This window comes from Podarcis gaigeae (assembly GCF_964106915.1).
Source record: "Podarcis gaigeae genome assembly, chromosome: 3".
Taxonomy (NCBI): Eukaryota; Metazoa; Chordata; class Lepidosauria; order Squamata; family Lacertidae; genus Podarcis; species Podarcis gaigeae.
Genome location: NC_139680.1, coordinates 68567627 through 68581828, shown reverse-complemented (window position 1 = coordinate 68581828; position 14202 = coordinate 68567627). Strand labels below are relative to the sequence as shown.

At 40.9% G+C, this 14202-nt stretch overlaps 1 protein-coding gene and 1 long non-coding RNA gene across 5 annotated transcripts in view; one reads left to right on the top strand and one right to left on the bottom strand.

Moving 5' to 3' along the window:
• LOC310841673 overlaps positions 1 to 14202 on the top strand; it is a 129106-nt gene that overhangs the window by 57868 nt on the left and 57036 nt on the right. The gene's annotated exons all lie outside the window — the stretch shown is intronic.
• The window catches only part of SNX9 (sorting nexin 9), a 43928-nt gene that overhangs the window by 3942 nt on the left and 25784 nt on the right, over positions 1 to 14202 (bottom strand). For all 4 annotated transcript variants that reach the window (XM_083732464.1, XM_083732466.1, XM_083732465.1 and 1 more), the window contains 11 exons: positions 13495 to 13579; positions 12150 to 12275; positions 11859 to 11976; positions 9125 to 9255; positions 7535 to 7638; positions 7168 to 7271; positions 4811 to 4888; positions 3455 to 3531; positions 2602 to 2691; positions 1155 to 1269; positions 402 to 493 (listed from right to left, as the gene is read on the bottom strand). In XM_083732464.1, the coding sequence (XP_083588590.1) occupies positions 402 to 493; positions 1155 to 1269; positions 2602 to 2691; positions 3455 to 3531; positions 4811 to 4888; positions 7168 to 7271; positions 7535 to 7638; positions 9125 to 9255; positions 11859 to 11976; positions 12150 to 12275; positions 13495 to 13579 (1120 nt within the window). The remainder of the gene's footprint in view (positions 1 to 401; positions 494 to 1154; positions 1270 to 2601; positions 2692 to 3454; positions 3532 to 4810; positions 4889 to 7167; positions 7272 to 7534; positions 7639 to 9124; positions 9256 to 11858; positions 11977 to 12149; positions 12276 to 13494; positions 13580 to 14202) is intronic.

The window sequence follows — 14202 nt, the reverse complement described above, 5'->3', positions numbered from 1 at the left end:
AAGAATTGCTAATGAACTGCCAAATGCAATTCATTGTGAATCCCAGCCAAAAAGCAAGCAGCAGCTGCATAGTCTTGTCATGCGAAGTATGTGGTGGAGGAAGAATTGGCAGTGCCAAGTAGTATTTTCCAATGTGGGGATGAAAGAACTATTACTTCATAAACCTGTATTTTAAAAATAAATTTGTTCACCACATGAAGTGTTTTTGAACTAACCATAGTTCAAGTCAACAATTTCAAGCACATGATCAGTATTTGAGCACAAATGCACTTGAAACAGTCCATGGAAGGTTGTTGTTTTTTTACAATCAAGGTGTTTGTATAATTTTAATGAAAAAATATGAAATTTTGGAAGAATAAGCAAGTGCAGGTAGAGAGAGTTCAAGACACATTGCAACTTACTGTTTCATAGAACTGTGCCTGTTGCTCCAGATACAAGCGCATCACACTATTGTAATCATAAATCCGGTTACTGTGGAAGTGATTCATTTCAGCTGTAAAATCAAAAACCAGAGCACATAAAGAAGTCTGACTCCAAAAAGGGATAAATTTTACTCATTTAGGAATCCAAGCAAAATGCCAGATTTGCACTTTACGATAGTGGAGGGGTAGGAAACCATTTTTCTGTTGAAGGCATGGCAGCTGCAGTAGCAGCAGCAACAACCAAAAGCAATTTTATTATTTATACCCCACCCAACTGGCAGAGCCAATGAAAGGCTGATTTGAGACTGAAGTATTTTGTCTTAACTAATCAAGAATAAAGACTAAGTATCTCACCCAATGTCACCACAGATTACACTCCCCAATCATATGCAGGTCAACCCCGAAGCCTGCCTTATGTTGTTTGACACTGCTGTTCTTACATAAGCATACAGAAGACTTCATTTAATACAGTAGACGAATACTGCTACTGTTCCAGAAAGCAAGTGAAAGGGATTCCTTTCTGACTACACACACAGAGAGACGGAGGGGACACCAATTAATTCAGACAGGTGGGGAAAACCTCTTTGTTCCCTGCACCCCAAACCATATAAACACCACTTATTTGTAACGTGACTAAAATTATTCTTAAAATTCCCTTTCACCAATCCCCTTCTATCCCCATTCCCAATTAACAGGGGAAACCATGTCATTTAAATGCAAAGTACATTTTACCTTGTAGTGCATATGACATGGTGCTTACACGCTTCAGCATGTTTTGTTTATCCTGTGGGGTGATTTTGCTGGTAGCAACTAATTTATCACTTTCCTTCACTTTTTCTATTGCTCCCTGTTAAGACAAAACATCACATAAAGCATCAACGGAAAAGCATCTCAAATTAAATTAATTAGTTTCATTTGCCTGTGTTGTATCTGCGTTCATTCTATTTCCTAAGACTCCCTCCCCTCCCTCAAAAATTTACAAAACCTGGAAGGAGGGGTGTTGTATGCTAGTATCAACCACGACATACTTAATCTTCCTCCAAACCAATTCACACAATCATGGGGCATGCTATGGGAACTATAAAACCAAGCTGCAATGTACATCTGACTTTGAATAAAATGCCTGGGTTTTGTGGGGCAGATAATCAACCGAAATTAGAGGTTGTCTATGTGGATATTTAATGTCTTAAGGCCAGATTCAACTAAGGACTTGTACTAGCTCAACAGCACTTTCTCAGCTTGCCAACTCCTCAACTGGCTCTTTGCGTGGTCAGGAGAACCCCTAGAACAGCATATGCAGGCGGAGGAGAGGGGGGATTGTTCCATCTGGCAAGGTGAAATGCTTGCACTGATGGAACAATTTCCATAATGCTATGCTGAATTGCTCCTAATAGTTTCTTCACAGAAAAGTGCTTGTGAAAGTCCTCTCAAAATAGTGCCTAAAGCTTTCAGCTTCCATCACACTTTATAAACTATTTTGGGTTTCCTCAAGTGTGAGAACTATACAGTGCACACATACTCCAGGCAGGCTTTCTAATCTTGGTCTTCTCAGGAAGCTGCCTTGTTATGAGTCAGACCACTGGACTATCTAGCTCAGTAGTGTTGAAACTGAGTGGCAGTGGTTCCCCAGTATTTCAGAAGATAATCTTTCTCAGCCCCACCTGGGGACTGAAGCTGAGCCATTTTGCCTGCAAGGCAGATGCTCTGCTACTGAGCTATAGCCCTTCTCCAAATACCCTAGGACAAGAACCCCCAACCTTTCTTGGCCTGCAGGCACATCTGGAAATCCAAGAACCTGCTGTAGGCAACACAAAATACCCACTTCCCAGTAGAAAAATTGGTAGTGCTCAGGACTGCTCCCCCCCACAAAAAACCACCCTGCAGACAAAACACATACACCCAAGCCAAAAAAAGCAAACATCAAAAGCCCCAAGGTGTAAAGCAATTCCCCAAACAATGCAAAAAAGGGCATTCACCCTAAAAACAAGCAGGAAAAATACTTCCATCCACTTCAGCAACCAATCAAATACAAAAACCAACTAAAATACACACATCCAAAAACTTAGCAGGTAGTAGCAAGACCCCTTCTTCTTTCCTGAAGAGACCGAGAGTCTGCATAACTTACACTATGATAAGTAGCACCCACCTCATTAAAAGTCATGGTGAAAAAGGCTCCTACCTTGTGAGCACCTATGATATCTGGGAAGCAACCAAGAAATCCTTTGTATTCATGATTGGTTTCCATTAGAAAATGAAGATCCTGCTTTGGCTGATAAAGAGGGGGGAAATCCAGTTATTGACTCCGTAACAATAGGTCATACAAGCTCGACATCTAAACTGAAAATCAGAAGACTACCAATGGGGAGAGGACCATGAAATTTTGAGTGCTGAAAAATGGCAGCTCATCTATAAATTGCAAATGGATACGTGTAAGAAATTGTTACTTTAAAAAATATAGCAAATTCAAATATAAAATCAGTGAACATAAATCACTGTATTTTACCCAATCTTTGTACAAATAGGCTTCAATACAACAGGGGGTATAAGATTTCAGGGGTTTTTTTGCCCATAGCCCTTTAAAAAGAGGCACATATCCTGCAAATCATGTGTTGGTGTGGCTGAATCTAGCCCCTGCCCCCTGCACTTTATAGAGCTAGCAGGTTAGGAGTTGCATGCCCAGCTCCCAGTTACACACAAATTTCCCATTCATTTACTGATACAGAAGCAGGCTTCTGCATACCATGACTATGGTGGTAGATTTTATTTCATAAAATTTATATACTGCTTGATTGTAAGGGGGGAACCTCAAAGTGTTTTTTAATCAGCAACTCTTGCTAAATTCTTAGCACCTTTATAATCACTCAAAGTATGCTATTCATTCCTAGGGAGACAGCCATCCAATGAGCTTTGCCCACTTGTACAACATGACCTCTTGTTTCTCTTCTCCCCAACCTGCTCCAGAAGAAGGTGGCTCACCATGTAAGCAAACACCTGCTCCATTTGAACTCACCCATGGATGTAGTATGACATACCTGTTCTGCCACAAGACTGGCAATTTCTTCATATGTTTTTCCTGCTTCTGTTATTGCTTCATGGAGGTCAGACTCTCCTAAAAACAAATGCGACACAGAGGTTTTCAAGTACGTCAAAATGAGTCGCTGAAACAAACAAAAATGGGACATGTAGAAACATCTACATTTTAAAGTAAGTGTTTGTTGGTACATGCAGTGATTTCTATAGTAGAAGGTTTATAAGTATTTGTGGAAGTAAATCAATACTTAATATAAAAATCTTACTTAAGACTTACTTCAAATGTGAAGAATAAACCAATCCATGAGGAAAAATAAACTGCCTTTAATTATACCAGTAATTATAAATTTGAAACTAGCAAACTATCAGGACTAAGATCACAAAATTAAATGATAGAATCTTTATATTTTTCATATCCTTCCCTAGCCACACATGTTCAAATGTTTCTGCTGAACACATCAACACAAGGCTGGGGTTTAGTTTGGCACATTAAGTTTTGGGGCAAAACAGCAGGGCTTTCATGTAGTCTAATTCACCTATTCTTTGTTTACTGTTGCAGAGAAATGCTGTAAACTTGTTTATGTTTGGAATGAAAACATGTTCTGTGACCTCTGCAACAGAGTTCAAAGCCTGCAGAGCTGATATTGGAGAGAGGAGAGAGATAGCTGCTTTAAAATTTCATTATACAGGGCCTGGATCAGGTAATTTTAGTCTGAATGCTCTGGGTCACAACAATTAACTGATGTTCCAGACAGCTGGGAGTTAGCTATCAGTTAGGGAAAGGCTGTTGAGGAGTTGGATGAGAAGCAAAAGCTGAGGCAGGTGTGTGGAAAAGGCCTGAGTATAAATACACAATGTGTGGTTAATACATGTCTGGCAAAAAATCAGAAGGGAGCCAGTAACTGAGTTGGTCTGAGAGGCTGTCCTGTGTAAAAGTCTTACTAGAAGGGAGGTTACAACAGTAAACCACAATATTTTGATTTTTTTAAGAAATCACTATCAATATAACTCTCCAAACAGAGATTATATTAATAAATTGTATTTCTTGTATTGATGCCTTTGCTTAAAACAAGTATTTAACCCCAATATCTAATCCTTATAAATCGGAGCATGACAGGGAAGGACTCATAGGCATCTTGGTAGCCACTGAGAGAATAGCGTGTGGGACTAGATAAGTCTTTTGCCTGATCCAGCAGGGCTCTTTTCATATGTTCAGCTTACCTGCCATTTGAAGGAAGTTCAGTCCATTAAAAACCCAAAATATTTATTCCAAGCTCATCCAATTAATGCAGCCCAAATACTAGAAACAGGTGAAGTTGCTTTGAAAGACAAATCAAAACAGAGCTAGAATGAAATACCTTGATAACCACTGCTATGGAAAACCACTGCTAAACCCTGTAAAGCTTTTCCTATTTTCTGGTATTCCTTGGGCAATGCTGAAAGAAAAAAAAGGATTTAACGTTAAGACATAATCTGGTAAAGCCAGAAAAATGCAATGAGCTTGTTTAAAAGCAGTGCTAATGTTTAGTGGCTATGCAGAGTTACGTAGATGAGCTCCAATGAGCCCAAGTGAAGTACAGTACGGATCTCATACAACTCCCCTCCCCATCCTCCCATCAGGGGCGGAGCAAGGGGGGCAGGGCGCCGTGGGTGCCATCTTTGAGGGAGTGACAAGAAGGCACCCTGTGGGGGGCTCGCCCTGCCACCACCTCCCATGCGGCAAAGAGGAGGACTTCTGCTGAGATTACTTTGTTTCAAAGAAGCTTGACTTAGCATTATGCATTTATCAGAGATCTTGATTTACTAGCAATAGTTTGTTAAACCAGCCAGCTTTACTTGAAGCTGGTTTATTTATGAAACCATTTGTTTGCTTTAATCCATCATTCCTGGCACAAACAGGAGGAGACACGGGGAAGGGATGAGTGCATAAGCTCAGTGCTTCACTTGGGCTTGCTGAGATTCATGCATGTAGTATTATGCATGAGCCAACTCAGCAAATAACTGACTACAAACACCACCTAAATCAGAGGTTTGCAACCTTATCAGAGGATGGGCCAGTCGACGCTCCATCTGTTGGAGGATAGGCTGGAGCGTGTGTGCCCATGCGCTCTTCCAGGTCGGAGGAGCGTCCGTGCACACTTACGCTATTTCCAGCACTCCTCTGACCTGGAAGTGCGCCGGAAACAGCATGTGTGCATGCACACGGGCGCTTCTCCATCCCACACATGTGTGCACATGCTGTTTCCGGTGTAAATCTGGGTTGGAGCAGCGCCCGTGCGCATGCACACAGGCACCATCAACCCGGACGTTGGTCCCCGCACTGTGCCGGTAAGAGCGGGGGGCGGCAGGGGCTGGTTAGACAAGCCTCATGGGCCGCTACTGGCCCATGGACCTTAGGTTGCCGACCCTTGACCTAAATAAACACCAGTATGGCAGGCAGCCAAAGTTCTTTCTGATAGTCCCTGTATTCTCCACCTCTCTCCCCACATTTACAGTGGTACCTCGGGTTAAGAACTTAATTTGTCCTGGAGGTCTGTTCTTAACCTGAAACTGTTCTTAAGCTGAGGTACCACTTTAGCTAATGGGGCCTCCCGCTGCCGTGCAATTTCTGTTCTCATCCTGAAGCAAAGTTCTTAACCCAAGGTACTATTTTTGGGTTAGCGGAGTCTGTAACCTGAAGCGTCTGTAACCCGAGGTACCACTGTATTTCACGTTTACTGGCTTGATTACTAGTACTTTCCCTGCCCTCTTGGTACCATTAGTTCATTTACTTTGATCAGTGGGTATACAAGTGCTTCAGCTGCTTGGCCCAAGCTTGCAGTGTCCCCTGTGACCTCAAGATCTAATGGGAAACTCATTTCTGAAGTCCAAGGTCTATGGCGCTACATTAAACAGTTCTGTAGTGTATTTACTTTTCAAATGGCAGCTTGGTGCAGGTCAGTTAAGTAGTCTGAGTCTTTCACACAGAAAATGCTTTTCTAGAGAAATTGTGCTTTTTTAAAAAAAACATACAACAAATGGTTAATGAATCATGTATGCAAACTGTCACACTACACAACCATACCAGTAATATGAACAATAGTTCATTTCCAAATTCATTCAAAAGGTGGATCTTGGAAAACTGGCATTAATCCAGCTATACCAAGTTGGATGACTCTGTTTATTCTGCTGTGATCTTTTCTGGCAAGCTCGTTTATGCTTTCAAAACACCAAGATCTAAAACATTTACTAGCTTTGAAAATTCATTTTGTTCGCCAAGTATTCTGTAAATAAAGTTGCCTACAGTAGATAAACACATACTCATTGCAAAATCATGTGAAGGAGAAAAAACCATTCTGTAAGAGCTCTTTATACCCAGAATACACACACACACACACAGACAGACACACACACACCCATTCCAAATCTTGAAAACTTATTCAAACATCTTAAAAAAATCAGAAGCACGGTTAAAAAATAAGAATGCATAAGCTGTGGGGCAACTTCCAAAAGCAACGTCTGTCAGAACCAGAGCTTTCAAGTGTTTATGAGGCAAGTACAGTCACTTTTGTGGATTGCATATTTTATATGGAATTGATTCATTCATTTCATGAACACTGCACTAGTAGTTCTAGTCTTTTGCCAAATTAAGTCCTGTTACACATTGTATAAACACATTAAAAAATTAGTCAAGATATGACAATTTTTATTGTGTTAAATATATTCCAACACTTACGTCCTGTACAGCGTTTCCAGTGTTCGTGGCCCACTGTCAACAACTCCTTAACTCCATCATCCATGGCTTTAGTGAACTTCCCAACTGCATCACATTTCTGTTCACTGTATAATGAAGAACTGAATTACACAGGGTTTTTCTCATTTTCTACCGTGAACATTTTTTATCTGGATTTTTTTTCTTTTTGCATACTGACCAGGAGGCCACATGCCCTCAGTACAGTTTACATTCCTTTTGCAAAGTGAAAACTACATTTTAGTCCTACATTTTAGATTAAATATGCTTTAAAAACAAGTGCACTTTTTTAAAAAAGCAGGCAACAGCAATTTTGAAATAAGACATGAAAACGAAGAATCTAACACCTTACATTTCTAACAAATCCAAGTCAGGTGCTTCTGGTTCCATAGTAGAAAAGACCATAACACCCACAACTTCATCTTTTTCTGCCTTCCTTTTACCGGTTTTCCATTCCTAGGGAAAAGAACAAGTGTGGCAAAGTGAGACAACGCACTCTTGCAGTAACATCTTGAACAGTCATCTGTCACATAGGGACTTTGGCCTGCTCCCATATGCGTCTTGAGCAGGGCAGGGGCCTGCCATAGATCTTCAGATTCCTCCCAGTCCTCAATTCAAAACTGGTATGAAAAACAATAATCAAGCCGTGATCCAGACAGCCACATATGTGACTTAACATCTATTATTCTTCAGCTTCTTTTGCAGAAAGCTCCTTTCTGCAAAAATATCTTTTTAATCTTGGGGAAGTTTCACACTGAATTTTTAATGTAGCTATTTGAAAGCTGAGTGTAGCTCATTCACTGGTCACTTCAGCACTGGATTACTGCAATGTGCTCTATGTGAGGCTTCACTTGTGCTTGATCTGAAAGCTACAGTTAGTGCAGAATGCCACAGCATGATTGCCGAGAGGAGTGAGACTCTGCCAGCATAGAACACCCCTGCACAGAGATCTGTACTGGTTGCAGATTTACTGTCGGGCCAAGTTCAAGGTGTTCCTATTAATATATGAAACTTTTAACAGCCTGAGGTCATTTACTAGTGAGATTGCCTAACTTCATACATACCTACTCGACCACTTTGACCTGCAAAACTGGCACTGTTACAGATGCCACATAACTCTTGCTTCACGTTTGTAAGAAATCAATCATTTATTGTGGCAGTATCCACACTTTGGAATTCCCTGCCTATTGATGTAAGGTAGGCCTCTTTCACTGTACTCTTTTCGGCACCTGCTAAGAATATTTTTGTTTAGGCAAGCCTATCCAGATGACATGTGTTTTACTCTGGTTTTTAGCTTACTGTTTATTTTAATTTTTTATGTTTTAAAAAATTGTTTTTTAACTGGGGGGGGTAATTTTATTGTGTTATGCTTTTCGTAAACAGCTTTGAGGTTTTATTACAATCAAGAGGTATAAAAATCCTCTGAAATAAATAAAACAAGAACGATTCAAATAACTGCAGCAACAGCTTAAGCCCTGACCATGCACATAAAGGGGCTCTTTGCGTTATAACTTGGCCTGGAAAATATCTTGCCCAAACTTACTCATACATTTTCTGGAAGGGAAGCCATGTTAATTTGTTGTTTTAGTCATACATATATAATATTGCTTAGCACTCTCTATCCACCAGTACTTTAGACTTAAGTAAGGTTAAGTAACAACTTTACCAAATTGCTGCTTGAAAAATGTTAGTGTTTGTAAGCGAGGTGCTGCCTTTGAGAAAATGGTTTTCTAGAAATAACAGCATTCCATTTTATCCCCTTTTAAACTATGCACCAAAAGGTGCATAGGTGTCACCCCTTTCTCACAATCAAGCTGTATATAAATTTTATGAAATAAATAAATGTTAAACCAGCGACTACTCGCTACTGCTTTTGGAGATGTGTATCTAATGGCACTGTCAGATTTCTCTCAAAGCAATTAAAAGCAATTGAATGTAATACCTTTTCATCACGGAAACTAAGGAACTGCTGAAAAACTTCACTTTCTGAAACAACTGGATGACGACACATCCTGGTCATCCATGCCTGTAGCCTCTCCATCCTCATTTTGATGAATTCTTCCTCGAAACGCCCTGCAGGCCAATTAGTAACAGATTCACACTTAATGCCATCTATCCCCCCCATGAGACAAGCAATTTTTAGCTTGTTTACTTATTTGAAGCCTTTTAGCCTGCCCTTCACTAAAAATCCCTGAGCAGGGTACAATATAATCTAAAATAAACAGCAAACATCCAAGTAACACGAAAATCAACAAGGGAGGAAAATACTTCTAAAATTAGCTTAGTCAAATGGCTAGGGAAATAAATAGGATCTTCAAAAGGTATCTATAACCCAACAGGGTTGGCACCAACTATTTTTGGGGGGACTCAAATTTAAGAAAATGGGAGATGTATCTGTGTATAAGATGCCCGCTAATTTTTGACATTATAGGTAAAAAACCTAGTCTTATACGCAGAAAAAGATGGTATATGGGGGGACAGGACATTTCACAACCTAGGTGTGATGATCAAGACTGCCCTCTTATACATGACCACATATTGCATGCTATGTGAGACTGTTAAGTGGACATCACCACCAGATCTCAAGGACCCTACACAAAGCTGTATTGAGTTTCTTTGGTTTTACGTAAGCTGCAAGTTAGTCAGCTTATAGATTCTATGCAATGTTTCAATTTATTATAACACACACACCTGCCTGTGAAACTTAAGATGTACTTCAATTTAAAACAGAAGATCCACTTGGCTTAGGAACACTAAATCTCCCTGTGAATAATGGTGGTGAATTGTTAGGTTGCTTGTTTTAGAAAGTGGTAAGTATGGAAGGTTAAGGAAAGAAAAGCTATGGTCAATGACAAAATAATAGAAGAATAGCATTGGTAATGTAGTCCATTGCAACTTGTGTGCCATTTGCAATCCCAGCAGTTACTGACCCTTGGAAGGGTAAGAGTTCTATTTAAATCATCCACACCCAGCAGCATGCAATAAATTCATTCTAATTTTCTCTTTAAGTCACAGTGAGGCAGTGGAGACCTTGACAAGATGCTGGAAGATAGTAACATTGTGCCTATGGGTACAATGGTGCCCTTGAAGTCTTCTCCTAGTGCTCAAGAAGCCTGAAGGCTCCCCACCACAGCCTGCCCCCTAGTCATAAGTTGAGGCGTGGCAACTTTTTCCTCCCTTTAAAAGTACATAGAGCTAAAGGGCAAATTTGGAAGAGCCAGTGGCGTAGCGTGGGGGGTGCAGGGGGGGCCGGCCGCAACATCTGGGGGTTAGGGTTAGGGGGCACAAATCCACGGGTTAGGGGGCAGAAATCCACGGGTTAGGGGGCACAAATTACTTGCCTTGCCCCGGGTGCTGACAACCCACGCTACGCCACTGGGAAGAGCAACACTGTTTCCTACTTTCTCTTTCAGTTCTATGTGCTTTTCAAAGTTCAGATTAAATCTACTGGATCCAACTTTTACCTAGACATCAAGGAAAAATGAAGTGTTTCTGTGCATGCACTCTATTTTAATTCTTTTTATTGCTTTGGGCTGCAAAGCACTAGATAAAAGTGAGAAACGCCACAATAAAATATAAGGCAGTGCCAAGTCTCTCATTTGTTTTGCATATGCTAATTGCCAACATTAACAGTGCGTTAATACTTTCAAAACAACAACAACAACAAAAAACAGTGCATTTACCAAAGAAAATAGCAAGAAGCATACAATTTTTCTATATTACCATTTAACAAGGTTAGAGGGGAATAAACACTGATTGGAAAATAGAAGTTTCTTTCACTCTCACAATACTCAAAATAATGGAGAAAAAATTCTTGAAATCTTAACCAGTGATTCCCAATGTGCTAGTCTGCTATGGCTTTCTTTCAAGCTCATGTGGGCACTTCAGAAAAAACTGCTGGAATTCTAAGCTTGAAGCTCTAGCTAAGGAAAAAGTAAATCACTTCCTTAGTTTTCCACTTCCTTGGCATGCATCGTAGTACACACATCAATGCTCAATTTCCTTCTCACACAGTATGCTGCTTGCATTTCCAGCATTACACAGAGCTATAGAGCAGGCTGCACATCAGATTCTTTTTTACTGGCTGACTTTAAGATATCTGTTTAAAAGATCATACTTCAGGGGTACAGAGAGTCAAATGGAAAGAAATGCCAATTAATCAGAACAGAAGTGGTAAGCTTAGTAGCCCCACTGCAAGAAGGCCTATGATTTCCACAGCATAATCCTTGGACATTACATGCTGAATTACTTTAATCTTATATTTTATAAAAACTGGACCACATTCCAACACTCCGTTGGTTTCAGAATAGCCCAGTCAAGCACATAATGAATGGAAAGACACAGCCTCAAATCTATCAAGGTGGTATAAACAAAATATCAACATCTACTTTTTTCAGGAAGTGTAGCATTAGGAGGCAGATTAAAGAAAGACTAGTGCAGGCTCTTAAACGAACCAGCAACAGCATAGTCTGTTCTCAACCACTTTGTTGCTGCTCTTCATTTTTATTCCTCCACTGTTCTTATGAAATTTAAGGGGATAGTCAGTTTTAAGCTGAGAAGTCCTCATTTTCAGAGTGACCCTCTTGCATTAATATCATCTTTCAGAAAAACAACAAAGCTAATAATAGAGCGACAAAACTTCCTATTTCAAGAACCATCAATTTGGAGAAGGTTACCTGTCACTTGCTTGTCTGGAAGAGATGGAATTGGAATGGCTGATCCAAACTTAATCAAGAGACGTTCATATAACCAGTCGAAGTGCTTGTATCTGTGGTTGACAGCTCGATTAGTGTTCTGCAAGATAGGCAGACAAAACACTCTTGGTTATGACTTCCAAAATATATTTACTACTATGTCTGTACAAGTCAGGGTTATTTAACTGTATGATGTAAATCACAGATAAACGATCAAAAGAATTGGGACATTTTGAGATGTCACCTAAAGAAACTTCTCTGGTACGCACTTACTGTACATGTAAGTTGATATTCGATGTAGCTCTTCAAACCATACATTTTAGAACCTTTTTTTGGATCAGCCACAACACAGTCAAATGTAGAGGTAGGATACACCCACATTGGCCCATAATCTCCAATCTACAGAACAACAAAAGAATTTATTAACTCCAAGCATGCTACACAAATCTAAAATATGCAATTGCATTTAATGCACACTAAACCTACATTTGGAGCCAATGATGCATCCATTCCATACCTGAAAGTAAATACTACAATAAGCAATCCAGAGGCTTAGCAGGCTGCATTATCAGGCATAACACAGAAATGGGACACACAGAACTTTACACCTGGATGCCAGTTTGAAGCAGGTGCCGAAACCCCCTTTTGCAAACAGCATTTTAGGATCTCTCAATGATAGTATAGCATTTCAACTACTCAGCACAAATAGCTGCCTGGGAAGAAAATTGCTCAAAAAGTTATAGTGGTGTTATTGTGCTGTAGGGTGATGAACAAAGACTTGAATCCTGTTTCCTGTGAATCCTGGTCCCTGTATTTTTCACTCCATAAGACACACTTTTCCCTCTTAAAATCTAAGGGGAAGTGTCTGTGCGTCTTATGGAGCGAATGTGTGGTCCCTGGGGCTGGGGGTGGGGACCCGGGCTTCCCTCGCCAGCCCCGACCTGCTCTTTGGGGCTGGCGGTGAGGGAAGCTCGGCTTTCCCCACTGCCAGCCCCACAAGCTTTGGGAGGCTTCCGGATGCCTTCTGCTGAAGCCTGGAGAGCGAGAGGGGTTGGTGCGCACCAATCCCTCTTGCTCTCCAGGCTTCAAAGATAGCCGCCTGAAGCCTCCTGAGCGCAGTGGGAGCTCTTCGGGTTCCTTTCGTTGGAGGGTAGGTGCCCCTTCGGAGGCTTTGGGTTCCTTTCGTTGAAGGGTAGGTGCCCCTTCAGCTAAGGCGCAGCACCCCTTCAGCTAAGCGGGAGGAGAAATGGAAGGGGCTCTGTTTCTCCTGCCGCTTCACTGAAGGGGCGCTGCACAGAGAGGGGGAGGTGTTTTTTTTCTTGTTCTCCCCCTCTAAAACAAGGTGCATCCTATGGTCGGGTGCGTCCTATAGAGCGAAAAATACCGTACATGCTTAATTTCTGGAAGAGTGTCCTTGAGGTTTCACAGTTCCCATGGAAGTATGCAACATACTCAGCATGTTCAAGGCCAGACAGGCTTTTCATTCAAGAAGCACTTTCCGAAGTACATACTGCTTTGGCTAAAAGTGAGTATGTATATGTTTACACACTAATGCCACATGCAGTTGCCAAAGATAGATATGAATACAACACACACACACACAATATTTTAAACTTACAATTATAGGAATTTTCTCTTTGGGTTTTGCTAGCTGCTTTGACAAGAGATACTGCTCCACTCCAGGTTTTGCAAATCCAGGAAATCTGATCAGAGAAATTAAGTGATTGAATCCTTCTTTCATAGGCTCTTTGGCAGATTCAGAACTGCTTGCCATATTTTATAGACATTTGGTGTATCCAAGAAGGTAAATACGTCTGTTACTAAAACAATGGTGCTGAAATGATCTAGTTAGTTACAGACCGGGCAACAACTGCATTAGGAGTATATAAATATGCACCTACAATTAAGTCATTGCTGAGTGGCTGAATTCAGCCAATCAGAACAAACGGTGCAGCGGAACTGTTAGTACCAACTGTCACTATAACACCATATAAGAGGCCTCTTGAATTCTCTTCTGTCATTTGATAAACTGACAGTTACATTCTTCCTCAGTTCAGAATCCAGAAACATTTCAAGTGCATGAAAAGGCCCAGTCCTTAGCAGGAATTTCATCTCCTCACTTCCCAATCAACCCCCTCACTCTTGACTGCATTACTAACTTTTTTTTTTTTTTAAGTGACAGACAGACAAACAGAATATCCAGAATGTACATCTCACTGCAGAGCCGGACAACTGGGCAGAAGGAGGCTGCTGAAGAGTGGGGGTGGAGGTGCATACAAAAGCCCCGCGGGGCAAGGGAGTGCAAAGGATTTATATCTCTGGCTGT